This window comes from Coregonus lavaretus (genome assembly GCF_964263955.1).
Source record: "Coregonus lavaretus genome assembly, chromosome: 22".
Lineage (NCBI taxonomy): Eukaryota > Metazoa > Chordata > Actinopteri > Salmoniformes > Salmonidae > Coregonus > Coregonus lavaretus.
The window spans coordinates 40,289,211-40,302,106 of NC_140009.1; the positions used below are offsets into that span (position 1 = coordinate 40,289,211).

General features: G+C 38.4%; 1 protein-coding gene across 1 annotated transcript; it reads left to right on the forward strand.

The window, feature by feature from the left end:
• The first annotated feature begins 1,987 nt into the window (after positions 1-1,987).
• On the forward strand, positions 1,988-10,991 carry LOC311149648 (zinc finger protein 362-like). Its single transcript, XM_084186845.1, has 9 exons — positions 1,988-2,022; positions 3,556-3,619; positions 3,859-4,105; positions 4,455-4,559; positions 4,786-5,110; positions 5,403-5,627; positions 6,021-6,099; positions 8,089-8,247; positions 8,608-10,991. Exons 2-9 carry the CDS (start codon positions 3,557-3,559, stop codon positions 8,722-8,724), a joined length of 1,320 nt encoding a protein of 439 aa, XP_084042971.1. The 5' UTR covers positions 1,988-2,022; position 3,556; the 3' UTR covers positions 8,725-10,991.
• Positions 10,992-12,896: the final 1,905 nt, after the last annotated feature.

Genomic DNA, 12,896 nt, shown 5'->3' on the forward strand with positions numbered 1-12,896 from the left:
AAAATTGACAAAGTCAAAAAGCCCAAAAGTAGTTGTGGTGGATTCGAGGGAAGAGGTCCCTCAACCAATAACAGTTGGTTGTATTCATATGAAAGTCATATTGGGTTGAAGCTAAGTTTTATGGAAGTATTTGTCATATAAAGTCAACAGAAATTCATAAACAATAGCCAAAGTAAAAAAAAAAAAATGCAATTGCTGTAGCTTGTACAGACAGTTAGTTTTATTCATATGGGGTGAAAGCTATTGATGTTTAAAGGAAGCGTTTTTAATTTAAAGTCCATTCAATATCATAGAAAATAGCCAAAGTGAAAAGAAAATGTATTTGCCGTAGATTGTACAGTCAAGGTCCCTGAAATAATAAAAGTTGGTTTTATTCATGAAAGTCCTTAGGGGTAGAAGCTATTTAAGTTTTAAGCAAATATTTTTTTTACGTATAATAAAATTACATTCATTGAAAATAGCCAAAGTGAAAAAAGAAAAATACAGAAGTAATTGCCATAGATTGTACAGACATAACAGTTGGTAGTATTCATGAAAGTCCTATGGGGTGGAAGCTATTGACGTTTTTTGGAAGTATTTATCTGTAAAGGGAATTAAAATAAATTGATCAAGTAAAAAAAAAAGCTAAACAAATTGACCTGGATTCGAGAGACGAGGTCGATGAACAATGTCCAATCGATTTGGGAGCAATATGTAATGTCTTTGAGTATGGAGGACTAAAAGTGCCACAATTAAATAAATAAATACACCATTAAATAATTAGTTAAATGTGTCATTAATTAATTAAAATTAGAATTAAATACATAAATGTGTTATTAAATGTGTCATTAATTAATTCAAATACCGATTCATTTTATGTAAAATACATATATAATAATTTCACTATTTACATTTACATTTCATGGTCCTGCGTTGGAGTGCTTCCTGAATTACTTAAAACTGTCAAACTGACCCATCAAAAGTTGGTAGGCGGAACCTAACGCCTGATTGGTTACCCTCTGCATCAAGCCAAGACAAATCAATTCCGGATAATGTCAGCAGGTCCTGCTTCTACATCCTCTGCTAAGTTTAAAATGTCTCTAACCAACTCCCTGGAAAGTTCACGGAGATCCTCCATTGTCTCTATCCAGGTTGGCCTACTCTACTTCAGACCAAAGCAATGGATCAGACTAGATTCGCGTTAGCCCCGCCCACTGACTTTGATGGGTCAGTTTGACAGTTTTAAGTAATTCATGAATCACTGCAATGCAGGATCATGAAATGTAAATGTAAATAGTGAAATAATTATATATGTATTTTACATAAAATGAATCGGTATTTGAATTAATTAATGATACATTTAATTACACATTTATGTATTTAATTCTAATTTGAATTAATTAATGACACATTTAAGTAATTATTTAATGGTGTATTTATTTATTTAATTGTGGCACTTTTAGTCCTCCATATTTGAGAAGCTACATTGAAAGTGTTTTATTAACATGCCAAAGTAGGCGTTGCAGTTTTAAGACAGTCCCTTAACCCCTCAGCTAAGAAGAGCAATGTTTCAGCTGCATTTGAACTCCAAAAACAAAATACGACACCGAATTTCAAAAACAAGGGGTGTAACTTGTTCAGCTGATTCAGAATATGTCATTTATATCAATCTTGCACGCTCCGTTTAAGAGGTATTAACGAGTAAATTCCGAATCTTTAATATAAATCTTAAGTACACCGCACTGTCTCTTTTAGTAATGTCGCAAGTGACACAGGCGCGTTTGGATTCCTGGACATGATCAATGCTTTTGTCAGTGCGTTGTTGTTTTGCATTATAGCCACGCTAAAAACTATTGTTGTTGTTGGATTCAGATAAAAAAAATACCAGCCTTCAGTCAGTTTGCAGCATCAGCAGCAGCAGCTACCATGTAGCAGTACCCAGAAGTGAACAAAGCAACCCGGAAGCGCTGAACCAATTGGAGGCAGGCAGAAAGAACATCAACATTTTATAGAGCAAGACAAAATCTGCAATCGTGACATCAGGTCTGTGTGCAATTATTTTATGTTATTTGTAAATGGGTATTTCTGGAAGTCGATAAACCGCAAATGTATGCATTGTACAGATATATATGCATTGCCCCTCGGTTCGTCAAAAAAAGTTGCAATGTTGAATGCATTTTGGTTAAGATTGGCATAACGTATTTTAGAATATCTGTCAGCGTGCTGTTGTGACCTTTACGCATCGATGATGTTGATTTATTAAAATATTTAGGTGCAAAGCTCGAGAATCGTACATATTTCCGTGTTATTTTGCAAGGCATGGTTGTTGTAGGAAGTGTCCGTTTTTTTAAGAGGTGGGGAGGCCGGGCTATTCAAACCTGCAAATTGTCGTAAACAAACATTCATGTTTTGACATAAACACACCTTTGTGTTAGGCGGTCTCCTTTTAGGAGCAAAAGAAGATGGTCCTAATATTGGGGTCTGCAGAATATGGCGTCCCGCCTTATAAAAATGAGTCAGGCTGCCATTTTTGTTTCTCTTTTGTCTGGAATTTTTTAAATAAAACTGTCTGAGAATGTCTGAGTGGTATCGGATCGGATGGTCACATCGCCAAATTATGTCACTGAATTCCAGAAAGGTCGAAGGGCACACGTGTAAGCCTAACAAAAGTCTAGACTTCCAAAGGAAACATGTTATGAGGGAAAAGTCGCCCAAAATACCCTACATAACTCATATTTTACTGGAAAATAATTTTGGTAAGAAATAATTAATACAACGATGACATTTAGCCTATTCTGATTTCAGACCAAAAATGTGAGTTCAGCCATCTTTAGGCAAATTAAATAAACATTTGGGAGTGGGATAAAGAATATTGAGGGTAGGCCTATCGAAAATGACTGACAGGTGTGAACAGTGAAAGTTTTGATCTTTGACTGCATTCTTGTCATGTCTTGTATGATAGGCCTTTATTTTACTATGTACTTTGAACTGAACATAATAGATTTTTATACCAAAATACTAGCCATAATTATGAAAATGTATTATTGTGACTGAATACCACAATATAATTATTATATTCTATTAATACTTTATTATTGGCATGTCATATTTAGTAGAAGGATTACTTTTATATAATATAAAAATGGAATAACTTTAGTTATCACATAAAATACACACAACAACAGGCAAATTCACACATAGTCACAACAATTAATTTCCATAGCCATATGGTACAAAACTGCTCTTTTGGTGTTGAGAGGTGGACCCGAGTCTGCTTCCTATTCATTTTATTGTACTTTTTTCACTCTACTACTGTACTTTACTCCGATTTTAAGAAACAATGTTTCTTAATGTTCAGGTAGGCATCCCTACTTCAGAAATCAAAGGAAAATATGAGACATGCTCAAAAACAAAGAGTTACAGGAATCCCAAAGTAGATGGACAGATAAACTGACACTGTTTTAATCTAAGTAGTTTTAATAACATCCCTCAACTCCCAATACATTGAAAATGCTTTGTATATTTGTAATTGGAAATTGATAGAATACTGCAGTAAAATGTGTGTTTCTGTCTCAGGATGGCTGAGCCTCGATTCAACAACCCCTACTTCTGGCCTCCGCCTCCTTCCATGCCTGGCCAGGTAAGGACATCTTCCTTTTTTCTGTCCTTCCATCTAGGCTGACATTATGCATATGCATCTCATTGTTTTCTCAGAAGTGTTTCAATCTAAGAATGTCCATATAGGTAAACTTCCATGAGTATAAGAGCTAAACAACAAAAGTAGGCAACAAAAGTAGGACTATAATGGGATTATCTTTAGCTTGATGGTTGATACACTGGAGCTGTTTTCTGTTGAGCATGACCGGTTAACCCTTTCAGCTGGATAACCTGGTACTCATCAACAAGATCAAGGAGCAGCTGATGGCTGAGAAGATCCGACCCCTGCACCTGCCAACCAATTCAGCCCCTTCCCAGCAAACCCTGCTGGTGGCCTCCTCCCCCTTGGACGGGGGGCAGCACAGCATGCTCATGCCCAAGCCCCAGCAGGGCCAGCATCACCCCCAGGGCTCGGTCCAGCAGCCCGACATCGCCCTGCATGCCCGCCCAGCCTCCAGCTCTGTACCAGGTAGGTACTGTAACAGTGTTTGCGGTCTGCTGTCTGCTCACCACATGGGTGCACACTGGAGATACCACTTGGCTCTGGTGATGCTCGAGACCTGTTCAATGGTGCGTCTCAATTGTCTGAAGTGGCTTCCCTTCCGCATCTCCTCTGCATTGATTTCCGAACGCATAGATGAAAGTCATATGGTGGATGCCTACCAGTCCAGTTTTTAATCATTCCCATTGTATTATAGAGCATTGTAAGATTTCAGGATGGATGTTGAGTAGAAATTGGTGCTATTTATAAAGTGATTTTCTCATTTGTCCCTCAGTTAGATCAGTTAATTTTATTACCTTCAATCTCGATGATGCAGACGTGAATATGGATGACAAGTCAGCAGTGAAGGCCAAAGGACTGTGGGATGAGTGGCACATGCGACAGATCGTAGAGCAGCCCTCTAGAGTCAACCATCGGTCAGGTAATAACCACACCCCCTTTCTCATGGGAAACATACATGTACAATCATCAATTAAAACATTCAACAGCAGTGTAGTACACGGCAAAGGATGAGACAAGAGCCCAAAAATATTTCAGTGTAACACGGTCCCTTATTAGTTTGCGTAAAAGCTCAGTCTTTCAGCAAGCTAAATCGCTAACTTTTTGCATGGCTTATCATTTGTAAGTCTTCATGTGCCCATACACAGGTCTGGCCCCTATGTCCCGGCCGGACGGCCACAGCATTTCGGAAGCCCTCACCCCCACCACCCCCACCTCCAGCAGCCAGAACCGACTGGGAGGGACCCCATCGGTCAACATCATCTCTGGGCTGGCCAGCAGCCCTGGCATGGAACAGATAAAGAGCGGGGGCCTGGCCGGACTCCTCGGCCCACCACCCAAGACTCCCCGTGGGCGGAAGAAGATCAAAGCGGAGAGTGGAGGGCCTCTGCTGGTGGTGCCCTACCCCATCATGGCCTCTGGTGCCGACCAGGGCTGTATCACCTTCCCTGCTAAAGAGGGCAAAACCTACAGGTATGGTTACTTCAACAACAAACAAAAAAGTTTTAGTTTCGCTTAGTTTAATGTCTTATCTCTTAAATAATCACCCATTTCAATGGTTTTTGACCTACTTGAGATATGTAGTTAAGTTATATGCACATATCAGTAACACTTTACTTTAAGGGGGTACATACAGTACATAAGGCATTCAGTCATGACACCTTATTAAGTGCCTTATTGAGTGTTGCAGTATCATTCATAAAACAACCTTCGTTCGTGACAAAAGATTTGACCCTGTCCCATTTGTATGTATCCCTCCACCCAGATGCAAAGTGTGTCCGCTCACCTTCATGTCAAAGTCAGAGATGCAGATCCACTCCAAGTCCCACACGGAGGCCAAGCCTCACAAGTGTCCCCACTGCTCCAAGTCCTTTGCCAACGCATCCTACCTGGCCCAGCACCTCCGCATCCACCTGGGCATCAAGCCCTACCACTGCTCCTACTGCGAGAACTCCTTCCGCCAGCTCTCGCACCTGCAACAGCACACCAGGTCAGTTGAGTTCACCTTCATGGAATAGAAAGGGATGGAGGGAAAGAAGTCGTCCACCACAATCCACACCATTTGAAAATGTGTCTGTTGCTTCATAATGACATTGACAACATAAAAAATATATTTTAAACCGGAGCATTCCATTGATGTATTGCTGGAATGTACAGTAGCTTTCCATCAGTGACACTGCCATTGGGTAGTAATATGAAATGTATGATACAGTGAATGTATCCATTATTTTATAACTGTCATAAATACAGTATGTTTACACCATATTCTTTTACATGTTATTTTGTAATTACATTATATTTTCTGCTGTAATTGCTCAATAAACCGTAATATTTCAGTTCATTCTCTCTAACATGAATCTATCGTCCTCTGTATGTGTCTTAGAATCCACACTGGTGACAGACCCTATAAATGTGCGGCCCCTGGATGTGAAAAGGCCTTTACCCAGCTCTCTAACCTCCAGGTCAGTACTAGCTACATCATAACAGGAATAATAATCCTTTACAGTCCATCTCCCAGTCCTGAATGGCACCGAGCCGATTGATAATGTTAAGGCCGAGGCTGTGGATCCGTTGGTAACCACCCTGTCCTGCCCCCCTGGATCCCTTTCCCCCAGAGCTTGAAGATCTTTACCTCTACTTGATGCACACATTTTTGTGACCGTGAATGATAAATTCTGTTTTACCGCTGAAATGTCCATGCAGCATCTGCATACCAACCATTTGATCTTAATCAGTTTCATGGGGATATGAATTTAGATCTTCTTGAGTTATACAGTGTTGTTTCGAAGTAGCCTACAAGGCTGTTTTGAATAGTTTACAGTGAGCGAATTTTAGAGCAGACGGTGTTAACAAACTGTAGCATAGCCTACCTGTGTTTAGTTTCAATCGAAGCACATATTTTGCCTAGTGGCGCACACTGTTGAGTTTGGGCTACATGAGAAAAATGTGACCATTAGCACAATCATCCTAAAAAAAGAAATTAGGTTGTGTTTTTTGGCTTACAGTAATGTTATACTATGCTATTATATTCGGTTCTGTTATTAAGCAATAAGGCACAAGAGGCAGTGCTGTATCATGAATACAGTCACAGGTAAATGCCATTGTTCAGCCCAACGCGATACAGCACTGCCTCTCGTGCCTTATTTGCTTTGATAAAACTGTTACCAACATCTTAAAATAACAAGGTATTACATATTTTAATTAAAACTTTATTTTGATAAGTCAATTCATACAATTTCATTCTTCCACCAGAAGATATAGTCCGGACAAAAGTCTGGTTATTTTGGGCATGTTGCTACAGATGCGACCCAGGTATTAATTATTTTTGCATAGTTGCTATGCCTAGGCAAAAGGACTGGTCGTCCATTCTAAACAAAATGGTTGCTATGCAAGCTAGATACATAACGTTCTTGTCACTTGCTAGCTAGCTAGCTAGCCAACTTCAGCTAACTCAGTCACGTCAAACATTGAACCTGGAATGACAGTACACTAGCTGCATTTTTGTTTGTTGTAGCTTTTTCTCTATTTGCATTTACTTGGATGTCCATGATAATGACATTGATGAGTGAATACGACTGGCTCAGAAAAAGTTGTCTTGTGTCGCTTGGGCACCGTTCACTCTAGGTATGGTACTACAGAGATCAACATTCTAAAGTGAAACTTTCTTTCCGAGGTCGGACAGGCAGACAGCGAGGCTTATATTAACCCCCACTGTAACTAAATACTAGGCTGGAAGCAAGGGTAAATAATGTGCGAGTTGAGATAAATACAAGAGATGATTCGGACAGCAGCATGAACATGATATTCTTATGGAGGCGTAGTCATACTTTTCAGAAGGAACTGTTAGCAGGCATAGCTGTGTCTGTGACGGCCAATATAGCACGGCTTGGAACGCCGCTTGTCCAATCAGCATCCAGGATCCAAACAACCAGTTTATAATGTAGAATACTATCATTATGTGATCTTCCAGACATTGATTCAGCTTTGATCTAACTTTATTAAACGAGCACCATTCGCCAGAGTAGCCTGTTCTCTATGAGTAGAGAGTAGAGCAGAGACTGCGTAAAGTAGGGAATCCCGCACAAATGCTTAGAAGCTCCGGGACCTTTAGCTGTCGGGAAGAGGGGTCCAGAAAAGTTGGGATCCGCAGTCACTTCGTAATGTTAAAGGTGCTACATGTAACAATTCAACCTGAAATTAGCCCTAAATGGCAATGGTATACTGCAGAATTAAAGGAATAAGATTCCAGGAGAGAAGAATATAGGTATTTTTAAGCCGTATTATTCAAAAAGAATGTATAACAAGAGACCTAAATTGGATATCATTGCTGAACATGTCGAGCAACATTGTCAACTCAACCATACAATACCTTTTCTGGGATGCTCTGAATGATAGTTATCCTGCAATGAGTGACTGGGTTGCTCTTACCTCTTCTCTCTCGCTCTATGTAGTCCCACCAGAGGCAGCACAACAAGGACAAGCCGTACAAATGTCCCAACTGCTACCGTGCCTACTCAGATTCAGCATCGTTACAGATCCACCTGTCTGCGCACGCCATCAAAAATGCTAAGGCGTACTGCTGCAGTATGTGTGGCCGGGCATACACCTCAGTGAGTATCCTATCCCACTATTCAGTATTAGGTGTTAGTAGTAGTAGTAGTAGTAGTGTCAGCAAATACAAGGCATTACTATGGTCCTGGTCAATTATAGTGTCTGTGAACATTTGCTCAAGCTGGACATTATGATAATTAAGCACGATTATGCTCACCACATGTAGAAATAATCTACAGTGGTCAAAGAAGATTGAATATTAACTGAATCAGTTTCAGTTGCTTCCTGACTTTTACAAAAACCTGCATGCACGAGTCATGACTGCATTTTGGAAGCAGGGTTGCCAACCTGTTCCTGTGTTTACGCTTTTGTGTCGGGAAAACAAACCGGTTTTGATCGTCCATTTTGTGTCTTTGCAGGAGACCTACCTTATGAAGCACATGTCCAAACACACAGTAGTGGAGCACCTAGTGAGCCACCAGTCCCCTCAGAGGACAGAGTCCCCCAGTATCCCAATACGCATCTCCCTCATCTGAGTTCAGCATTACTGTATGTTGTTGTATTATTTTTCTATATAAGGCTGAAGTTTAGGGGCCCTGCACATAAGGCCATCGACACAAGGCCTACATATGCATCACATGACACCTGACATTAATTTACAAACCTTTGTTCCATTTTTACACAGATTGGGTCGGTTTAAATGAAAACGAGCATAGCGCATTCTTTGCAAAGGTTTATGTCAATGGGAAAAAATGTCGGATCATGTCTGGTGTCGGATACAACTGAGCGTTATGCAAACGGTCTAATGCATTGGCTCTTAACATTAATGTTACGGAACAATTATTCCATTAAATGGGTTTCTAAAATGTCAGTCAATATTTTCCCTTATACCGAAACTAAATGGATTAATATTTTCTGGGTGTGTTCTGGCGACATCCAAAGATAATCTTAAAGCACTTTCAGGCCTTGTGGTTTTGGATCCAAATGGTTTTCTATCTTTTCCGATGGAAATTCAAAAAGATTGCTTGAGGCAGCTAAGAGTATTGACTGTGTCTAATCAAAAGTCTGATCTTTTTTTTATTTTAAGCAAAGTTTACAGGGTCAGACATTAAAATCAGCATTTTAGCGAAAAGCAATTGGAACTATGTGGACAACTCGATTGTAAGGTTGTTTCTCTTGGAGGAATGGTGAAACAAAGTGCACCAAAATGTTAAAAAAATTCATGAATGTTTACTGTTTCGTCAAGATCAGTTCAATTGTTATGGTTAATGGAATCAAGATCATATGGGTTATATGATCAGACACTAATTAAATCAACAGAACTTCTCACCTATGTGAGCCTAGTCAAGATTCATTGGGAAAGCAAGCTAACATTAGCTAGTGCGCAAGCTTTTTGGCTTTACTTGGCACTGCCCTCAATAAGCCTACACAAAGCTGTCAAGATAAGCATTACAAATGTTATAAACAGTCATGTCAACTTTTGTCAAGTAACTTCCGATGGTAATCATAACACAAGCTGTTGTTAGCAAAGGTGCTAGTAAAGGAGAGGAATGCTTTGTGTCATGATAGTTCTAAGTCACAACAGCTGATGTTGACAAGTTGGTAATGTGGTTAGGTCTATGTTACTAGAGTAGAACATGACACATTTCTATTCTGAATATATTTAGAGAAATATATAGTAAACATACATTTATTGGAGGTGAAATGTTTTGTATTTTTATTGACTTCTATGTTGTTATACTCTCACTGGTGTCACATTACACTTCACAATCATATCACCAAGTCAAGTTAAAGCTATTTCCCAGCCTGGTTACAGAGGCCTGTGCTGCTTTATTGAAAAAAGTCAATAACATAGTTTAAACATGACATTGATATTTGAAAGTGCACATTTGGACCAAATAGTTAGCCAATATTAACCCTAATCCCACTACATTCAGGATAGTTTTATCTTGATTTGTGAAACTAATTCTCAACAGGTTTACATTTTAATGTGCAGTCAGTATGAGTTTGTTCAAACCATATAACTTCATATGTTTCTTTCATCATGGTATACACACAGTATTGTTGTATTTTTACTGTAATTTTACCTTCTGGTTGCTCTGGATGGTACTAGTAGCCTGTATTCTTCAGGTTACTCAGGACACGGTGCTAAGGCTAGATGTTTATTTGAGATGGAACTGAGAATATTGTTAAATACATTTATAGTATGTTTAAAAAAAAATACAATTCAAGCCACTGGCCTGGAAATAAACATTTATGGCAACAACAGACCCTGCCACTTCAATTTACTCTCTTCCGAGAATAAAATTGGGCAATGTACATGTTGCTGTACTGTAAAACATTATCATTTTTCATAACTGTTTTGGGTTAGGGTTTTGTACAGGTATGTTTATGTATGAACTTACTGTAATGATTTGTCTTTCTGAATATTGATACTTTTTATTAATATTCATGTTTTATATCAGTTATTTACATATAAGCCTTAACAATTTTATCATTGAACTACCATTTTATTTCCATATTCTGTATTGTGTTCCTCAGTATTGGGTCTTGTAAACATTTTTATTTTTCCCGATGAAATATCCAAACTCTAATCTGTATATGAATTAACTGTTAACCCATATTCTCTATGAAAAGATAGTGTCGATTTATTACACCTTTTCTTGTCTTGCTTTGTGATTTAATATAAAGTTTCTAGACAACTTAATATGCACACACAAGACTGAGAAGTAAAACTAAGAATATCAATGTTGAATAAAAAACGACCTTTACCTTGTTTAATAAACAGACTGTTATAAACACACTTAAAATTGTACTGCATAACTTTGATGAATAATTTAAAACCAAACAACAATTTGGTATTCTCCATTCAATATTTATCAACAATATGATTGTTTGACCTTTTCTTCCAAGATATGCCCTGGGGTTTATTCACTAGTAGGAACCAAAAAGAAGCAAACAGCTAAAACGGGGAGTGACTAATCTGAACACCCCCTTTTGTTGACAAAACATTTCCCATTGCCAAATGTTTTGCTACTGTTTGGCACTTATAATTATACCCCAGGTGCGCTAAAACTAAACAATGGAATCAGATACACATGGGAACATTCAATTACCTCTATTTATGAAAATACACGTTTTTACCTAAAAAGTCACAGGTTATTATTCATTTCACATTATACATTATACATTTCAAAAAAATTGTCTCAGATTAATATGATTGTACGTAGTATGCATTATTTGTAGATTGTTATTCACTCTCAGCTTAGCAGCAGGACAGAGCATTACACTTTATCATTACAGGCATGTTGAAGACATGGATACCATATTATCACACCATATTATTTGATGGACATTTCTTACTTCATCAATCTCTAAAGGCTAAAGTGAATGCTTGTATGTTGTCAGTGATTGAATAAAGGTTCAAATTCTAATTTTATAGAACATTGCTAAATTAAGTAATCCCTTTGTGGTTAAAAGGATTCTACTAAAACATCTGAGTCATCACCACCCTAAATCTGTAGCGAAAAACTAATGTGATCAAATGCTGTATATACATTGAAAATGGTATTTTCCAAGCCTACCAAGCAGTCACTAACCTCTACAAGATATTGTCACTCCCACAAAAGTGGCATAAAACAATAAGCAGTTCTCTCTTTTTAACGGTACTGTACCTAAAAAATCCTGACCTTTTTAACGGGCATGCAAGTGGTTCCCATTCAACGCAAAACCAACTATTTTAAGGCTTACCATTACAAAAAGAGATGCACAGTACTGCATTGCCCACTATATAAAACAGTATTTTAGTTTAGAACGTAATATGACCACAGTTATAGTATAGCCTACACCAGAGTACAGGCTTGAGAATCCAGAATATAGTGGTTTGGGTGATAATTGAAGGACTGCTAATAACGGCCATTTGAAAGTCAGCATTCTGTTCCTTAGCATTTAGCCTACTACACACATACACGGAGTATACCAAACATTAGGAACACCCTTTTGCCCTCCAAAACAGCCTCAATTTGTCAGGGCATGGACTCTACAAGGTGTTGAAAGCGTTCCACAGGGATACTGGCACATGTTGACTCCATTGCTTCCCACAGTTGTGTTAAGTTCGCTGGATGTCCTTTGGGTGGTGGACAATTCACATGGGAAACTGTTGAGCATGAAAAACCCAGCAGCGTTGGAGTTCTTGACATGAACTGGTGCGCCTGGCTAGGACTGTGGCGGTCATGACATTTTGTCAGCCTGTTATTGTCATGCAAAAGACTGACTACTCTCACGGTAATTGAACGTTAATTAACATAAACATGTTTAGCATCTCCAAACCTCCACGCATACAAGCCAATGATGCACGCCTTTGGAACATCTACATAAAAAAAAATATATAATATATCTATTTAATATACACCATCACAATAAATCCATTATTTATTTTAGGCAGGTCTAAAGAAACATGATATGAAGAAAATGTATTTCAGAAGAACAGAATACGAGTTGGCCTACCGTATGTTATCTGGCTATGTGCCATGCCAAAGGCTGTATGCTTGTTAATTTAGCAGACAAGATATGCTTATAAGTCCTGTGCCATTATTTTATATTATATGATTTTATAGTAAGAAGAATATAATTGAACTTTGCTGAATAAAATAGAAAGGATATTTTTCCCATTATGGAGCGAGTATGTGCGCATAAGAAGTGTTGAGCA